This window comes from Hemitrygon akajei, chromosome 21, assembly GCF_048418815.1.
Source record: "Hemitrygon akajei chromosome 21, sHemAka1.3, whole genome shotgun sequence".
Lineage (NCBI taxonomy): Eukaryota > Metazoa > Chordata > Chondrichthyes > Myliobatiformes > Dasyatidae > Hemitrygon > Hemitrygon akajei.
Window position 1 is genome coordinate 9,365,585 of NC_133144.1, and position 17,875 is coordinate 9,383,459.

A 17,875-nucleotide genomic window follows, 5' to 3' on the forward strand; every position below is an offset into this window, starting at 1 on the left:
TTTCAACATAATTACATTCAATGAATCAAACCAGTGTGCAGTTAAATTTTGTTTTCGTCAGCTATTATAGTAGTATCCTGTGACCTCTAGAATCTATTAGTCTCATCTTCAAACTCTAATTTGCTGACTTTATTTTGGAAAGTTGTTCCAACAAGTGTGTGAGCAAACTCTACATGCCTGAAGTGGTGAAATATAATATAAACTAATTAAACAAATAAATACACATAATTAATTACAATAAACAGCTGGTCAGGTAATGTCTTGTAAATGCCAAGTCAAGTCAAGTCACTTTTTATTGTCATTTCGACCATAACTGCTGGTACAGTACATAGTAAAAATGAGACAACTTTTTTTCAGGACCATGGTGTTACATGACACAGTACAAAAACTTTACAATAAATAATAAACAAGACAATAGGACAGTAAGGTGTCAGTCCAGGCTCTGGGTATTGAGGAGTCTGATAGCTTGGGGGAAGAAACTGTTACATAGTCTGGTCGTGAGATGTTTCGGTCGGTGCCTTTTCCCAGACGGCAGGAGGGAGAAGAGTTTGTATGAGGGGTGGATGGGGCCCTTCATAATGTCCGTGATGGCGGGAAGAGAGACCTTGATGATCTTCTCAGCTGACCTCACTATCCACTGCAGGGTCTTGCGATCCGAGATGGTGCAATTTCCAAACCAGGCAGTGATGCAGCTGCTCAGGATACTCTCAATACAACCCCTGTAGAATGTGATGAGGATGGGGGGTGGGAGATGGACTTCCCTCAGTCTTCGCAAAAAGTAGAGATGCTGCTGGGCTTTCTTTGCTATGGAGCTGGTGTTGAGGGACCAGGTGAGATTCTCCGTCAGGTGAACAGCAAGAAATTTGGTGCTCTTAACGATCTCTACCAAGGAACCGTTGATGTTCAGCAGGGAGTGGTCGCTCCGTGCCCTCCTGAAGTCAACAACCATCTCTTTTGTTTTGTTTACGTTCAGAGACAGGTTGTTGGTTCTGCACCAATCCGTTAGCCACCGCACCTCCTCTCTGTAAGCTGACTCATCGTTCTTGCTGATGACACCCACCACGGTCATGTCATCGGCAAACTTGATGATGTGGTTTGAGCTGTGTGTTGCAGCACATGCAAATGCAACGTGGAAATTGGTGGACCCCATCTGCAGCAAGTGCGGGTGGCTCAAGGAAACGTGTTAGTGACTCAAAATTCAAACTTCAAAGTAAATTTATTATCAAAGTACATATATGTTGCCATATACTATCCTGATTTTCTTGCAGGCATTCACAGGAAACAAAAGAAATACAACAGAATTTATGAAAAACTACACATAAACCAATGAAGACTGACAAATAACCAACGTGCAAAAGAAGGCAAACTGTGCAAATAATAAAAAATAATACCAAGAACATCAGTTGTAAAGTGTCCCTGAAAGTAACCTCAAGGTCAATTAGCTGGACACTGTATTCCAAACACTTTGATATTGTTGTTAAGCTGGAAAGGGTGTAGAAAAGACTGGCAGAAAACAAAAGGACAGGTGCTAGGGTGATGCACTGGGAATTTTTAGGATCTAGCATCTAAAAACTATGAAGTTCATAATGGAGAATATTGATTTTGAAACAAAATATCAAAACAAGTTTTTATTGATTTACAAACAGGATGAAGGTGGCTTAGATAGCTGTGGGACCTCTGGAGAACAAGGCTGGTGAATTAAGAATAAGAAGCAAAAATTTTACAAAAATGTTATATCAATTTTTGCATCGGTCTTCACAACAGAGGACACTGCAAATATCCATTATAGATTAACTAATTTCATATAGTGGAAAGAAACTTCCAAAATCTCATTCACAAGTGATAGAGTATTTTAGAATCTCACAGGTGGACAAATCACCTGGACCTTGCGGCCTGCACCCAAAAGAAGTAGGCGCAGAGAGTGAAGCCATTGAAGTTCCTTAAAGCTTCCTAAATTTCAGGAGGGTAAAAGAAGATTGAAAATAGCCAGAGCACTTCTGTGGTTCCAGAGGGGAGGAAAACTATAGTTAAACATCTATTTTTGGAAGGTGTGCAAGTCAATAATCAAAGAGGAAATGACTCATAATTTAGGAATGCCGAATGCAATCAAGCAGAGTCAACAACATTTTATGTAAAGTAAATAATGCTTGACAAAGTTGCTGGAAAGGATGGGGCAGGGGGGAGTAGATTGGGGGGAAACCTGTAGATGTAGATTACCAAAAGGCATTTGACAAGGTGCCAGAATGGAGGGTGATACATAAATTGAGTCCATGGTGTTCGAGGGAGAAGGAGTGTGTAAATATGGATTGAAGCTGACAAAAAATAAAAGCAAAATAACAAAGATAATGGAAAGAAAGAAAACAGAGGAAACAAAAAGTTGAAATTAATGGGTTCTCTTCAGACTTGAAGATTGTAACCAATTTGTACGTGATCAAAAAGTTTCCAGGCAGCTCCTCCAAGTAGTTCGAAGGCAGTACGTAGGCCTTTGTTGCTTACTAAAGTTAAAGAATAGTTTTGTTACACTTACACAGAGTTTTGGTGAGCCCACACTAGGAATACTGTGCTTTTTAAGATGCCCCGCCTCCTTATTTACTCCACTCAGAAAGCTGTTAAATCTAGTAACTCTTGGTACTCACTTGCACTCCTCATCCAGTAGATGAAGTAAGCCTGTAGGTTTCTTGCTGATGAGATTTATGCAACCACTGTTGTCAATATAATCAATATTATGCCAACTGATGCCTTCTGCTCTGTACTCCTCCTGCAACACAAAACATTCAGTCTGAATTAGAAAAGTACAAAATCCAAAGTACTAGGAATCTATTAAGGAAAATGCAGGCCATGTAATGATTTTCCATTTCACTTTTTCTTCCACTGTTTTCTGACACACTTCTTTGATGCAAAATGGACAGGTACCAATGCTTTCATTTACACCAAGGAACTTGTGGAAATTTCATTTATACTTGTATTGATTTGCTTCTCAAAGTGTTAGCCTAAGAGTTTTGGCAAATGCCAATATAATGGAGATGAGAGTGAGAGCAAGAGCACAAAACCAGGTAATATTCTCTGTGGTAAGTCACATGGAAAAGGATCTACAGCATAAGGAGACCATGAAAAGTAAACAATTTAGACATGGGTGGTAACATAAAATAACTTCATCACAGAACCATAGAACACTACAGCACAGTACAGGCCCTTCAGCCCTCCATGTTGTGCTGACTCATATAATCCTTAAAAAAAGTACTAAACCCACACTACCCCATAACCCTCCATTTTCCTTTCATCCATGTGCCTGTCCAAGAGGCTCTTAAATGCCCCTAATGTTTTAGCCTCCACCACCATCGCTGGCATGTCATTCCAGGCACTCACAACCCTCTGTGCAAAAAACTTACTCCTGATGTCTCCCCTAAACTTCCCTCCCTTAATTTTGTACATATGCCCTCTGGTGTTTGCTATTGGTGCCCTGGGAAACAGGTACTGACTATCCACCCTATCTACGCCTCTCATAATCTTGGAGACGTCTATCAAGTCCCCTCTCATTCTTCTATGTTCCAAAGAGAAAAGTCCCAGCTCTGCTAACCTTCATATGACTTGTTCCCCAAACCAGGCAACATCCTGGTAAATCTCCTCTGCACCCTCTCCATAGCTTCCACATCCTTCCTATAATGAGGTAACCATAATTGAACACAATACTCTAAGTGCGGTCTCACCAGAGATTTGTAGAGTTGCAACAGGACCTCTCTACTCTTGAACTCAATCCCCCTGTTAATGAAGCCTAGCAACCCACTGGCCTTCTTAACCACCCTATCAACCTGTGCAGTGACCTTGAGGGATGTATGGATTTGAACCCCCTTTTATTCATCCACACTCTTAAGTAACTGACCATTAATCCTGTACTCAGTCTTCTGGTCTGTCCTTCTAAAATGCATCACCTCACACTTATCCGGATTGAACTCCATCTGCCATTTTTCTGCCCAACTCTGCAGCCTGTCTATATCCTTTTGTAACCTTCGACCACCTACAGCTCCATCCACAACTCCTCCAATCTTTATGTCATCCGCAAACTTACTCAACCATCCTTCGGCCTCTACATCCAGGTCATTTATAAAAATCACAAATAGCAGGGGTCCCAGGACAGATCCCTGTGGCACAGGAAGGGTGTGGGGATGGCAAAAGACGTAGAAAAGCATTGAAATCTGTGAACAAACAGCATCTGGAAAACAAACATGAATTTCGAATTGTAAATGCAAAGTCAGCTGCTAGCAGAGACCAGTTTTCACCTTTGGTCCAGTTTTAAAATTGTACTTTGGGGTGGCAAGGTGCATTACAGTTAGCAAAATGCCATTACAGTGCCAATGACCCACGTTCAATTCTGCTGCTGTCTGTAAGAAGTTTTGTATGTTCTCCCTGTAAACCACGTAGATTTCCTCCAGGTGCTCCGGTTTCCCACCGCATTCCAAAGACTGGTCACATGGGTATAACTGGGCAGAAGCCAGAGGGCTTCTAACTGCTCTGTATCTCTGAGTAAGTAAATATTACTTTCAAATGTATAGTATAGACTAATATGTACCCAAGTGCTTAAGAAAATTAAGAATACAAAATAACTTCAAGTAATAGCGTTTTGTACAATTTAGCCATTGAGCTCCTGGTAACTGGAAAAAGTCACTCCATAATTCCAAAATATTAATGAATTTTATTTTATTCTCCTGACAGCTAGAACACTTGACAAGACTATTTTGAAAGACATTTTTTGGCTTTTTGTTATTGCCCAAAACTTTCATGTAATATTTGGGACCTTAGTTTGCATATCAATTGAAAATGGAATAGTTTGTTTTCAGATGCATTTATGGTCTTGTCTCAAATGAACAGTGCTGCATGTCTCTATCCCCACCCTAAAGAAATTTCAGTAGCTCACTTCTATGTTGGTCAACATGTCCAGGCCCCCTGTTGTGTATGCTTTTGTTCCCTGGGTGCAGGATTCACACTAGCCCCAACAGCACCCACTCATCATGGATAGCAAGGGCCACCAGTTTAAAGATTATAGATCTGCCTTAACAGGCCACCATCACCAACCTCTTTCCTTTGAAACTCTCCACAAAACTGACAGTATATACAGTGGCATGCAAAAGTTTGGGCACCCCTGGTCAAAATTTCTGTTACTGTGAATAGCTAAACAAGTAAAAGATGACCTGATTTCCAAAAGGCATAAAGTTAAAAATGACACATTTCTTTAATATTTTAAGCAAGATTACCTTTTTATTTCCATCTTTTACAGTTTCAAAATAACAAAAAAGGAAAAGGGCCCAAAGCAAAAATTTGGGCACCTTTCATGGTCAGTACTTAGTAACAGCCCCTTTGGCAAGAATCACAGCTTGTAACTGCTTTCTGTAGCCAGCTAAGAGTCTTTCAATTGTTATTTGGGGGATTTTCCCCCATTCTTCCTTGCAAAAGGCTTCTCGTTATGTGAGGTTCTTGGGCCGTCTTGCATGCACTGCTCTTTTGAGATCTATCTAAAGATGTTCAATGATGTTTAGGTCGGGGGACTGTGAGTGCCATGGCAAAACCTTCAGCTTGCGCCTCTTGAGATGGTCCATTGTGGATTTTGAGGTGTGCTGTTGTAGAAGCCATCCTCTTTTCATCTTCAGCTTTTTTTTTTTACAGACGGTGTGATGTTTGCTTCCAGAATTTGCTGGTATTTAATTGAATTCATTCTTCCCTCTACCAGTGAAATGTTCCCCGTGCCACTGGCTGCAACACAAACCCAAAGCATGATCGATCCACCCCCATGCTTAACAGTTGGAGAGGTGTCCTTTTCAATGGAATCCTGCACCCTTTTCCCTCCTAACATACCTTTGCTTATTGCGGCCAAAAAGTTCTATTTTAACTTCATCAGTCCACAGGACTTGCTTCCAAAATGCATCGGGCTTGTTTAGATGTTCCTTTGCAAACTTCTCACGCTGAATTTTGTGGTGAGGATGCAGGAAAGGTTGGCTTCTGATGACTCTTCCACGAAGGTCATATTTGTGCAGGTGTCGCTGCATAGTAAAACAGTCAAACGGGTTTTGATTTGCCTTTCTAGCGATCCTACAAGCAGTTCTCTCGGAAAGTTTTCTTGGTCTTCCAGACCTCAACTTGACCTCCACCATTCCTGTGAACCTCCATTTCTTAATTACATTACGAACTGAGGAAATAGCTACCTGAAAACATTTTGCTATCTTCTTATAGCCTTCTCCTGCTTTGTGGACATCATTTAATTTAAGTTTCAGAGTGCTAGGCAGCAGCTTAGAGAAGCCCATGGCTGCTGATTGTTGGGACAAGGTTTGAGGAGCCACGGTATTTATAAAGCTTTAAAATTTGCATCACTTGACCTTTCCTAATGATGATTGTGAACAAGCCATAGCCCTAACAAGCTAATTAAGGTCTAAGACGTTGGTAAAAGTTATCTGAGAGCTAAAATCTCTTGGGGTGCCCAAACTTTTGCATGGTGCTGCTTTCCTTTTTTTCACTCTTAAATTATACATATCAAAAATAATACACTAATCTTGCTTAAAATGTTGAAAAGAATGTTTCATCTTTAACTTTATGACTTTTGGAGATCATTTCATCTTTTACTCACTTAACTATTCACAGTAACAGAAATTTTGACCAGGGTGCCTAAACTTCTGCATGCCACTGTACAATATAAAATTCATTTTGTTGTTGTTGTTGAAAGGCATCAACAAACATTTCCATTCAGAATACAGAATAAATTAAGTGGAGAGTAGTTTATTTAGCCACAAAGCATTCTCAATTCCAACTCAAGTAACTCAGTTTCAGCAACATCAGCTTCAACAAGATTCATAGACAGAGAAAAATGCTGAAACAGGTGTTCAAAGTACTGAGTCAACACTAGCCGTCAACTACCTACTCACATTACTCCTACATTTATCCTATTTTATTCTCTCCTATCAATTTCCCTTAGATTTTACCACTCTCCTAAAAACCAGGGGAAATTTGCACTGGTTGATTAACCTACCAACCTGCACAATTTTGGGATGTAGGGGGAAACACTCATGATCACAGGGAGAATGTTCAAACTCCACATAGATAGCACCCAAGGTCACGATCAAACCTGGATCTCTGGCGCCCTAACTGAGCAGCTCTTCAAGCCATGCCAGTGTGCTACACGTTCAATCATCATATCTAATACAGAAGTTAATCAACATAAGAGCATAAGAAATAAGAGCAGGAGTAGGCCATCTGGCCTGACAAGCCTGCTCTGCCATTCAATAAGATCATGGTTGATCTGACCATGGGCTCACCTCCACCTACCTGTCTTTTCCCCATAACCCTCAATTCCCCTACTATGCAAAAATCTATCCAACTTTGTCTCAAATATATTTACTGAGGTAGCCTCCACTGTTCCATTGAGCAGAGAATCCCAGAGATTCACCACTCTTTGAAAAAAGCAGTTGCTCCTCATCTCCATCCTAAACTTACTCCCTCGAATCTTGAGGCTATGTCCCCTAGTTCTAGTCTCACCTACCAGCAGAAACAACTTTCCTGCTTCCATTTCATCTATCGCTTTCATAATTTTATGTTTCCATAAGGTCTCCTCTCATTCTTCTGAATCAACATGCCCTCGTTTCAAAAACAATGTCACTGACAAAAATGTAAAGTGATTTTTAGCTTCCCTTGACACGGGGAAGCTGCCATTTGATGCCTCACGCCTGCTCTGCCAATTAATAAAACCATGGCAAATAAATAAAGAGGCAATTGTCATCATTGGCCCACCTGTGCTACCCATGAGGCTGACAGCTGTGAAACGTTCCCACAGTTGCAGTGGAGAGACTGCAAACACTTGATGTAGCAGTTTCTACTGGGCATAATTGCTCTTTGAAACGTAGCACAGTACTTACACAAACTATTTTGAAATAGCTGCTACTTTGGGGTATACTACATTTATAAGTATATTATGGGAAACCAGGTCTGTTCTGTATTAAACATAGTTTGGAGAAGAAAGATACTCCTGAAATGCATAATCTGTTATAGCAAAAATATTAAAATAAAGAAAATGGAAAAGGATTACATCCTGAGTTTAGAAATTTAGAGACAAGGCCACGTCCTTAAATTTGATGGTGATTCAAGAAAAAGATCATAATGACAAGACTTTAAAGAAAATGAAGAGGCAGTGAGCCTTCTGAAAATGCTGATACATTGAAGGCCAGCTCTAGCTTGCTTGAATCTTCTTGAAGCATTCATTATTATTCATTATTCTTTTTGCAGAACAAAAAAGCACACAGTAATAATAAAAATGCAAATATAAATATGTAAGATAGCCTATATACATAGATTCAATGTATGTCCATAAGTGATGTACATAAGGCACAAGAGTGTCTGTACATAAAGAGCAAACACAAGGAAATCTGCAGATGCTGGAAATTCAAACAACACACACAAAATGCTGGTGGAACACAGCAGGCCAGGCAGCATCTATAAGGAGAAGCACTGTCGACGTTTCGGGCCGAGACCCTGACAAAGGAAGTGATAAAGTAGTGGTTGTTGGGGGTGTGCATGGGTGAATTAGTGGGTGAAGGCGTTAATCAGTCTTACTGCTCAAGGAGAATAACTGTTTTTGAGTTGGTGCTCCTGGTGTAGATGCTACGTCGCCTCCTCCCTGAGGGGAATGGGACAGACAGTGCACAAGCAGGGTGGGTGGGATCCTTCAAGATGTTACTAGCACCTTTCTTTATATATGTCCATGATGGTGGGTAGGCTGGTGTCAATGAAACTTATGAATATAAAGCTAATGGTGAAGGTAAGTTAAAGCCTTTCAGTATACCACTCAGAGACACTGAGGGATCTGAAGGCATAGTCAAAAATCAATTTTCCAAGAGTGCAATAATCTAATAAAACAAATGGATGATAGCACTGCTCTTTCAATATTACATCAATCACATCAATTCGATCACCTTCCATCAAATGAAATTAGTGAGTGACATCCTGAACAACAAAGCCAATCTAATCTACAATACCCCTGGTGTCCAGATAACTTTGAAGACATGGCCAACAGCAGACAGGGGAAGATTTTGCCCCCAAACACACCTAAATGATAAGATCGTGATCTATTAATTGTAATGCATAACAAAGCAGGGTTGTTTCAGAGTTGAGCAGTAATGACAAACATACCATTTCTGAAATTTGTAAGAGGTGCAATATCAAGAGAGCCATAATTCCTTACCTTTCAGCATAATTTCACCCATACAAAAGATGGCATGGAGTAAATAACAGCCAGAATCTGTGCACAGCAGCCACGGGTTTACAAACCTAGCACAGCTTGGGACGGAGTTCAAAGTTCAATTCCAGCACCATCTGCAAGGAGTCTGCTTCCCTGTGGAATGTATGGGTTTTCTCCAGGTGCTCCTGTTTCCTTCCACAGTTCAAAGATGTACCAGTAGATTAATTGGTCACTGTAAATTGTCGCATGATTAGGCTAGGGTTAAATAGGGCAGCACGGCTTGAGGGTCCGAAGGGCCTATTCTGCGCTGTACAGGCAGTCCTTAGGTTACGATTGTCCGACTTACAGACAACTCATATTTACAAATGGACTGCCATAAAGCCTATTATATTAAAAATTCATCGGCTCAAGGAAGGAGAACGCCATCCACCATTGTAAATCAGATCATGTTGTCGTTAACACTGTGTTGAATGTGTAACTTTGTATTTGGCTTAAATTGTTCTTAGCAAGATTCACCCTGACCCCTCTTTTCCAGTCAGCACCACCCCCTCTTGTCCAATTTAACCTGTCTCAGAGCGGGTGGACTTTAGGACCTGGGGCAGCTTCTGAATCCACAGTTCTTCTGTTCCTTTGACGGACGCGTTAAATGAGTTAATATTATAGATCAATAATTCCCATCTCGTGTTTATTTCACTCTCCACACAATTATAGTTACAGGGACTTTACTATGTGTGTGTAACCATGTCTCCAAAGAGTAAATCCGATGCAAGTGCTGGTGATCCATCAAAGAGAAGTAAAACGATCATGATTGAAAATAAAGTGGAAATAATAAAGCGATTGGAAAGAGGTGAAACGCCATCGGTCATTGGAAAAGCATTAGGCTACAGCCCTACCTCGATGAAAACTATAATTATTACTAAGCAACTCAGTGGTTTAATTATTGAAATGGAAAGGCTATTGAGAATTTGGTTAGTTGATCAAAATCAGTGTAATATGCCTATTAGCCTTACTTTAGTGCAAGAAAAGGCTGGAAGCCTTTTCAATGATTTAAAAGCTGTACGTGCAGTTAAGTGAAGATGACTGTGATGAAGAACTTGTTACGAATAGGGGTTGGTTCAATCATTTCAAAGAGAGGGCAAATTTACATAATATTAAAGTGCAAGGTGAAGCAGCAAGTGCAGATCTATCAGCAAGTGACTTTGCTGAAATGTTGAAAAACTTTATTGAGGATGGAGGTTATTTGCCAGACCGAATATTTAATGTAGATGAGACTGGTTTATGCCTGAAAGGACCTACATTTCGAGAGCGGGAAAAAAGTGCACCGGGCATAAGACATCAAAGGATTGGCTAACCTGTTCTGACTTACGTACAATTCCAACTTAAAGACAGATTTAGGAATGGATCTCGTTCGTAACCCGAGGACTGCCTGTATTTCAAATCAATAAGTAAACAAACAAATCTCCAACATTTTTGGGGGGATTTACAAATCTAAAAAAATCTCTAAGATCAGTTTTCTAAGATCTTAAGAGATTTTTCAGGCAACATTAGACAAGTCTTGGAGTGAGAATCAGGTGATAAAGAGGTGAGTTTCAGTGCACTGTACTTTTCAGGGAGCAGGGCAATGAAAAAGGCCCAAATGCAAACTGTTAGTTAACAATTGACTGGGTAATAAACTAATTGGCAGCCACCAACATAAAGAGGTTAGGATCAGGCATAATGGCCATTTTTGTAGGGCTAGGGCAGAGGCAGCGGCAGTGAAAGGAGGCTCAGATGAGGTTTGGGTAAGTTCTCTTTGCAAGCAGAACAGTGGGAATGGCAGTCATGGAAGTGTAAGCTCCTCTTGCAAGATGTGAGAATTCAGAGAGTTCTCTAGTGTCCCTGGAGACCATGTTAGTGAACCTGAACTGGTTGACTGAGGAGTTAATACACAGGATTTGTAGGGAGGAAGTTACTCCTAAACTGCAGGACACATGTAAATAAGGGATTATGCAAAGAACACAGGGTACCACCCTGTGGCCGCTCCTCTCAAAAACAAGTACTGTATATTGTAGTGTTGGGTGTGGTGGGGGTTGCGGTAGAAGAACAACCTACTAAGGAAAGTCACAGTGGTCAGGTCATTGAAGCTGCCTTTGTGGCTCTGAAGGGAAGGTGGTTGAAGAACTAACAGCAGTAATGTGGATTCATTTGTTCAGGGAGGAGATTCCATGGATGAGAATAAAATTCTTGATGTCATGGAGCCAAGAGATAGGGGATAGGGGAGATCTTAGAAGATTTTTTTTTGCATATTTATGTACTTGGGAGATAGACACGGAGTCTAAAGAACTGAGGCAAAATGGCAGTGAGGTCATAGACCACATCCAGATTAAGGAAGTGTGGGGAGGTACTTGCTGTCTTGAGGAGAATTAGGGTGGATAAATCCCTCCTGCCAAGGCCTGATGAGGTGGCTGTTCAGACCTTATGGGAGGCTAGTGTAGAAATTGAGGAGCTCTGGCAGAAATATTTAAAATGTCCTTAACCACAGGAGAGGAACAAGAGGAATGGAGGTTCACTAATGTTCTGTTGTTTAAGACAGGCTCTAAAATTAAGCCAGGGAATTTTAGGCTGGTGAATCTGCAGTCACGGGTAAATTATTGGAAGGTATTCTAAGTGACAGGATATTGTAAGTAGTTGGGTTGACACAGCCTGATTAGGGATAGACAACATTGCTTTGTGCATGGCAGATCATGTCCAATTACGATCAGTTTTTCAAGGTGGTTAGCAAGGTTGCCGACGTGGATTTTGTCAATGGCCTTGCTGAAGTCCCTCATGGGAGACTGGTCCAGAAGGTCAAATTGTTTGGCATTCAAGTTGAAGTGGTCACTTGGATTCAGCACTAGCTTAGTGGGAGAAGCCAAAGAGCAGCAGTAGATGGTTGTCTCTCTGACAGGAGGCCTGTGACAAATGGTGTGCACAGGGATCAATACTGGGTCCATTGTTGCTTCTTATCTATATTAATAATTTACACGATAATGTGGCAAACTGGATCAGCAAATTTGAATTTGACAAAGATTGGGAGACATAATAGAGAGCGAGGAAAGCCTTCAGATCTTGTAAAGTGATCTGGACCAGCTGGGAAAATGGGCTGGAAATGGCAGATAAAACTGAACGCAGACAAGTGTGACATGTTGCATTTTGGGAGGAAAAACCAAGATAAGACTTGCACAACAAATGGTAGGGCACTTAGGTGTGTGTTAGAACAATGAAACATGGGATTGAAGATCCATCATTCCTTGAAAGTAGCATCTCAAATAGATAGGGTAGTAATGACAGCTTTTAGCACATTAGCCTTCATAATTCAGTGAATACAGGAAATGTATAAGACGTTGGTGAGGCTGACTTTGGAATATTGTGTACAGTTCTGGTCACCCACCTATAGGAAATGCATCAATAAGCAGAGAAAATCTACAATGATGTTACCAGGAGGATCTGAGTGAATAGGGAAAGGTTGAATAGGTTAGTTATTCATTCACTTGAGTACAGAATCAGGGTAGATCTTAAAGAGATACACAAAATTAAGGGATAGAGATAGGATGAATGCTTGCAAGCATTCTTCCCCTGAGTGGATGAGACAAGAACTAGACGTTAAGAAAGAAAGGTAAAATGTTTAAGGAGAGCCTGATGGGGACCCTCTTCACTCAGAGGGTGGTGCTAATGTGGAACTAGCTGCCAGTAGAAGTAAAGATGAAGGCTGGATAGGTACATGGCTGAGAGAGATATGAAGGCTATGGTCCGGATGCAAGTAAATGGGACGAGGCAGAAGACCAGACTGATAGGGATTAGATGGGCCAAAGGCCCTGTTTGTGCTGCAGTGCTCTGATCGACACTGTCAATTTGATACATGAGAATTTGACAATTGAGGATTTACTAATGCTCAAGCACAGAGGTTAGAAGGAAAACAAGAAACCACCAAGTATTACTATCATCAAAGAGCTCATTTTTTTAAAAAATGAAGGCATTTGGCTACAACAAGAAAGTGAATGCTATCTTCAAAGATAGTGGTGGCAAATGAAACACAGCATTAGATGTGAACTCATGAAGGAAGATGTGTTTTGCCATGAGGAGTTCTAAAGCAACTGCCCAGATGTCTTCCAGCTTTATTTATCAACCACCCAGGAACAGTTACAGAAAGAGCCTCCTGCAAATTTGCAAACTACCAAATTCCATCAAATTCAAATTCACCAAAGCTGCCAACAACTAAAGGATTCTACCCCTCACTTAGCCTGTCAGCACGATGATATTCAATGTCATCACTATTGCTTACGCATTGGAAAAAATACACTTGTTCCTTCACACCTTCTCTGATATTTATAGTCATTGCTAATCTAACTGTAACTTCAATTCTACATTCAGGCCCAAGAGTACCTCTCATTTCTTTATTTATGAAGAATTTGCCTCAAGGATAGTTCAATAATCTTTCGAACTCTTCCTTAAAGATTCTCAACCCTCAGGGGAAAAAATATAACATTCATGTTTGTAAGTGGCAGCCGTAACACTGGGACCTCATACTATATACTGCCACAGAGAGAGTCCACCCTGTAAATACCCTCCAGGATGGAAATAATTCTGAAGATATGTAGCTTGGATGGTTGATGGTTGGGTTGAGTTGTTCACTGACCTTGGCAATTTACTTGCAAAGGTTTCATCGACATACACTGACGACGTCTCTTCACACGGTGACAGAACACTCACAAGTAAATTGCCAAGATCGGAGAACAATTCAACCCAACCATCCTTCAGGAAATTTATGTTCACTTGGTATCATAATGCTTTATTATAATTTAAGATAAGACTGTTAATAATAAATATTTTATTCTTTTAGATATTGCGATTTTTAAGACTTCAGGTTTTGACTTTAACCAAGAATGCAACCAGATTTTACATTGTAATTCATGGGAAATACCTTGTCCACGTGTGAATTTTTGCTCAACACAATATATTCATGAAAACCCCTTTGCAAATTTGGAAATACAGGCAGTCCCTGGTTTATGAACGAATTCCGTTTCTGAGTCCGTCTTTAAGTCGGATTTGTACGTAAGTCGGAACAAGTACATCCGGTATTATTTAGCGTCAGTCAAGTGCTTGTCTTAGTATATAGTATATATTTTACCTTTCTATGCATATAAAACACTTAAGAAACATATGTATTCCAATAATTAAACCACTGCATTGCTTAGTAATGATTGTAGCTTTCATCGGGGCACGGCCTTTCACATGCTCCATTATTCTCACTTTATCCGTTATCCTTTAAAATTGTTCTGATCATTGACCGACTGCAGCCTAATGCTTTTCCAATGACCAGTAACATTTCACCTCTTCCCAAATGCTTTATTATTTCCATTTTATTTTCAATCGTGATTGCTTCCCATCAACGGAACAGAAACACGGTGGGCAGCAGGTCCCGAGCTCTGCCGGCTCCTAGGGACCACTGCTCTGAATTCCCGGCTCCTAAAGTCCACCGCAGTGAGACAGGTTAAATGGGACAAGTGGGGGCTGTGCTGGGTTTGGGTATTTGATCCTCCACAATATTCCGCATGGGAATTTAAACTAGAGGTGGCAGTGTTTTTGTTTAAACGAGGTCAAGCTGCGAGCTCGACAACAACCCAGCATGGATGGTACAGGAGTCACTGGATCGACATCAACCCGGCATGCTCAGGGGCGGTCTGTCACTGGATTGAACTTGGGAACCTCCATTCTTGAGCCTAGCGCTGATCTCACTGCGCCACCAGCTGAATGGAATGGGGGGCGGGTGCATCAGGGTGAATCTTGCTAAGAAAAATTTAAGCCAAATACAAAGTTACTCACTTAACACAGTGTCAATGGCAACGACTTAAAATGGCGGACAGCGTCGCGATCTGACTTAAAATAGTGGACGGCATTCTCCTTCCTCGGTTTGTAAGTATGAGTTGTCCGTAAGTCGGATATTCGTAACTCGAGGACTACTTGTACCAAAAAAGAAGAGGTACTTGGACACTGAATCAGAAACTCAAATAAATAAGGATGAGTAAAAAATTAATATAGGAAAAATTAATGGACTGAAAAGCAATAAATCCACAGGACGCAATGACCTGCATTGTTGAGATAGCAGATGCAATGGTTGTCAAATTCCATAGGCTTTGACATCATTACCCCAGGTTGAAAGTAAGTAAATGAAATCACATTATTTGAGAGAAAGCATTAAAAACAATTATAGACTCAGGGAATGGTGTCAATTAGTCGATATGGATTTATAGAAAATAAATCAAATCTGAAAGAAGCTTTTTGAGTTCATAACTAATGGAATGAATAAGCACAAAATAGCTGACAAGAGTTTCCCCTTCAATAAGACACCACACAAAAATAATGAAGCAAGTTTACAGCACACTGAACAGGGAAGACAGTGATATGGATTGAAGGCTGGTTAATAGACACAAGACAGGTAATTTTCAGGTTGGAAGGCTACAACAATTTGTGTTTGAACCCAGCTGCTCACAATCTACATCAATGATATGGATGAAAGGATGAAGTGTAATATTTATGATGTCTGCTGGTGCCATAAAACAAGACTGACAGTCCGAGTTTAGAACAGGAAGTGAATGGGTGCCAACAGGGCAGATGGAATGAAATGAGGAAACGTGCAGCTATTCACTTTTGTGGGAAAATTTTAAAAAGGCAGTTTGCTTTTAAATAGTTCTCCACCTTCTGGATGAAGAGATTTTTACTGATTTCATTTCAAAGTGGCACATTCAAGCAATGTGACCCCTGGTTCCAGACCAGCCATCATGAATAAGCACCCTGTAGCAACTGGCTAGTCCCGTCAAAAGTTCCGAAGAAATCTCAACCAAGAATCGGAGCCATTTTAGTCCACCTCAACTATGTTGAGTGTGCCGATCTATACTAAACACATTTGTCCAAGCTACATCACTCTGCTCCATTCTTATACATCTAATCCTGTGCCAATTTATTATGTTCTTGCCTTGAAATTGTGGCCCATGATTCAATTTCCCTAGCCCAAGAAATATAACTCTTGGGTATGTCTTTCATAATTTTATAAACCTCCAGCAGGTCACCTATCAATTATCCATATTCCAATGAAAGTAAATCTCCTTAGAATTGTAATCAGGTGACATCCTAGTATATGTTTTTTGTTATCAATACGACATGCTTCATGTAATATAATAACTCAAACAAACATAACTAATGTTTTGTACAGCATGAAGATGACATCTCAAATCTTATAGTCAATCTCTGAGCCCACAAGACCAAACATACCAAATACCTTTTTCACTACTCTATCCACTGTGTCATTACTTCCAGACAGCTATGGGCTTAGATTGCACGGTCCCTCTGTACAACACTGCTAAAATCCATGCAACAAACAAAAGAAAATCTGCAGATGCTGGAAATCAAAGAAACACACACAAAATGCTAGAGGAACTCAGCAGGCCAAGCAGCATCTATGGGAAAAATTACAGTCGACGTTTTGGGCCGAAACCCTTAGGCAGGACTGTAGGAAAAAGGCTGAGGAGTATATTTGAAAGGTGGGGATAGGGGGTGAGAAATGCCAAGCGATAGGTGAAACTAGGGATAAAGCAAAGAGCTAGGAAGTTGATTGGAGAAGGCGGCCATAGAAAAAAAGAAAAGGGGGGGGCAAGGAGATAACATGAGAGATGAACAAGGGGATGGGAAATGGTGAAGGGGGAGAGGGAGGCATTACTGGAAGTTTCAGAAACATTCATGGTTCAAGTTTCAGGACATTCATGGAATACAAGACGTTGTTCCTCCAACCTAAGTGTGGCCTTATCCCAATAGTGGAGGAGGCCATGGAAGGACATATCGGAATGGGAAGTGGAATTAAAATTGGTGGTCACAGGGAGATCCCACTTATTCTGGCAGACAGAGCATAGATGCTCGGCAAAGCGGTCTCCCAATCTACATCGGGTCTCACTGACATATAAGAGGCCACACCGGGAGCACCAAACACAGTATATGACCCCAAAAGACTCACAGGTGAAGTGTCACCTCACCTGGAAGGACTGTTTGTGGCCCTGAATGGTAGAGAGAGGGAGGTGGCATAAGGCAGGTGTAGCACTTGTTCCACTTGCAAGGATAAGTTCCAGCAGGGAGATCAGTGAGGAGGAACGAATGGGCAAAGAAGTCACATAAGGAATGATCCCCGCGGAAAGCATAAAGTGGGTGGGGGGTGGAGACAAAATGTGTTTTGTGGTGGGATCCAATTGGAAGTGATGGAAATTTTGGAGTTATGTGCTGGACTCGAAGGTAGGTGAGGACAAGAGGAACCCCATCCCTGGTAGTGTGGGGTAAGAGCAGACATTCGTGAAAATGGAAGAAAAGACAATGCAAGTCAAAAGGTTCATGCTCCACTACTCAAAACCAAGCCAAATTCAGCACTGGAACATTTCTCAGGCAATGCCAGCAAATTTCATTTGATATATCTGGCAAGCTTTTAAAGGCAGAACACATGAGAGCAGAATGCACATCACTTACATAGATTAAGTGGAGCGAAATGGGAAAGTAATTCAAAATTCAATTGAAATTTTGTTAGAATTGAGTAAATAAAAGGCACTAGAGACTTCTTCAGACTGGTTATATGCCACAGGTACGCTTTCAAAACAACTTCAATTC

General features: G+C 40.9%; 1 protein-coding gene across 6 annotated transcripts in view; it reads right to left on the minus strand.

The window, feature by feature from the left end:
- myo9aa (myosin IXAa) overlaps positions 1 to 17,875 on the minus strand; it is a 354,781-nt gene that overhangs the window by 140,773 nt on the left and 196,133 nt on the right. For all 6 annotated transcript variants that reach the window (XM_073024759.1, XM_073024757.1, XM_073024760.1 and 3 more), the window contains exon 12: positions 2,637 to 2,758. In XM_073024759.1, the coding sequence (XP_072880860.1) occupies positions 2,637 to 2,758 (122 nt within the window). The remainder of the gene's footprint in view (positions 1 to 2,636; positions 2,759 to 17,875) is intronic.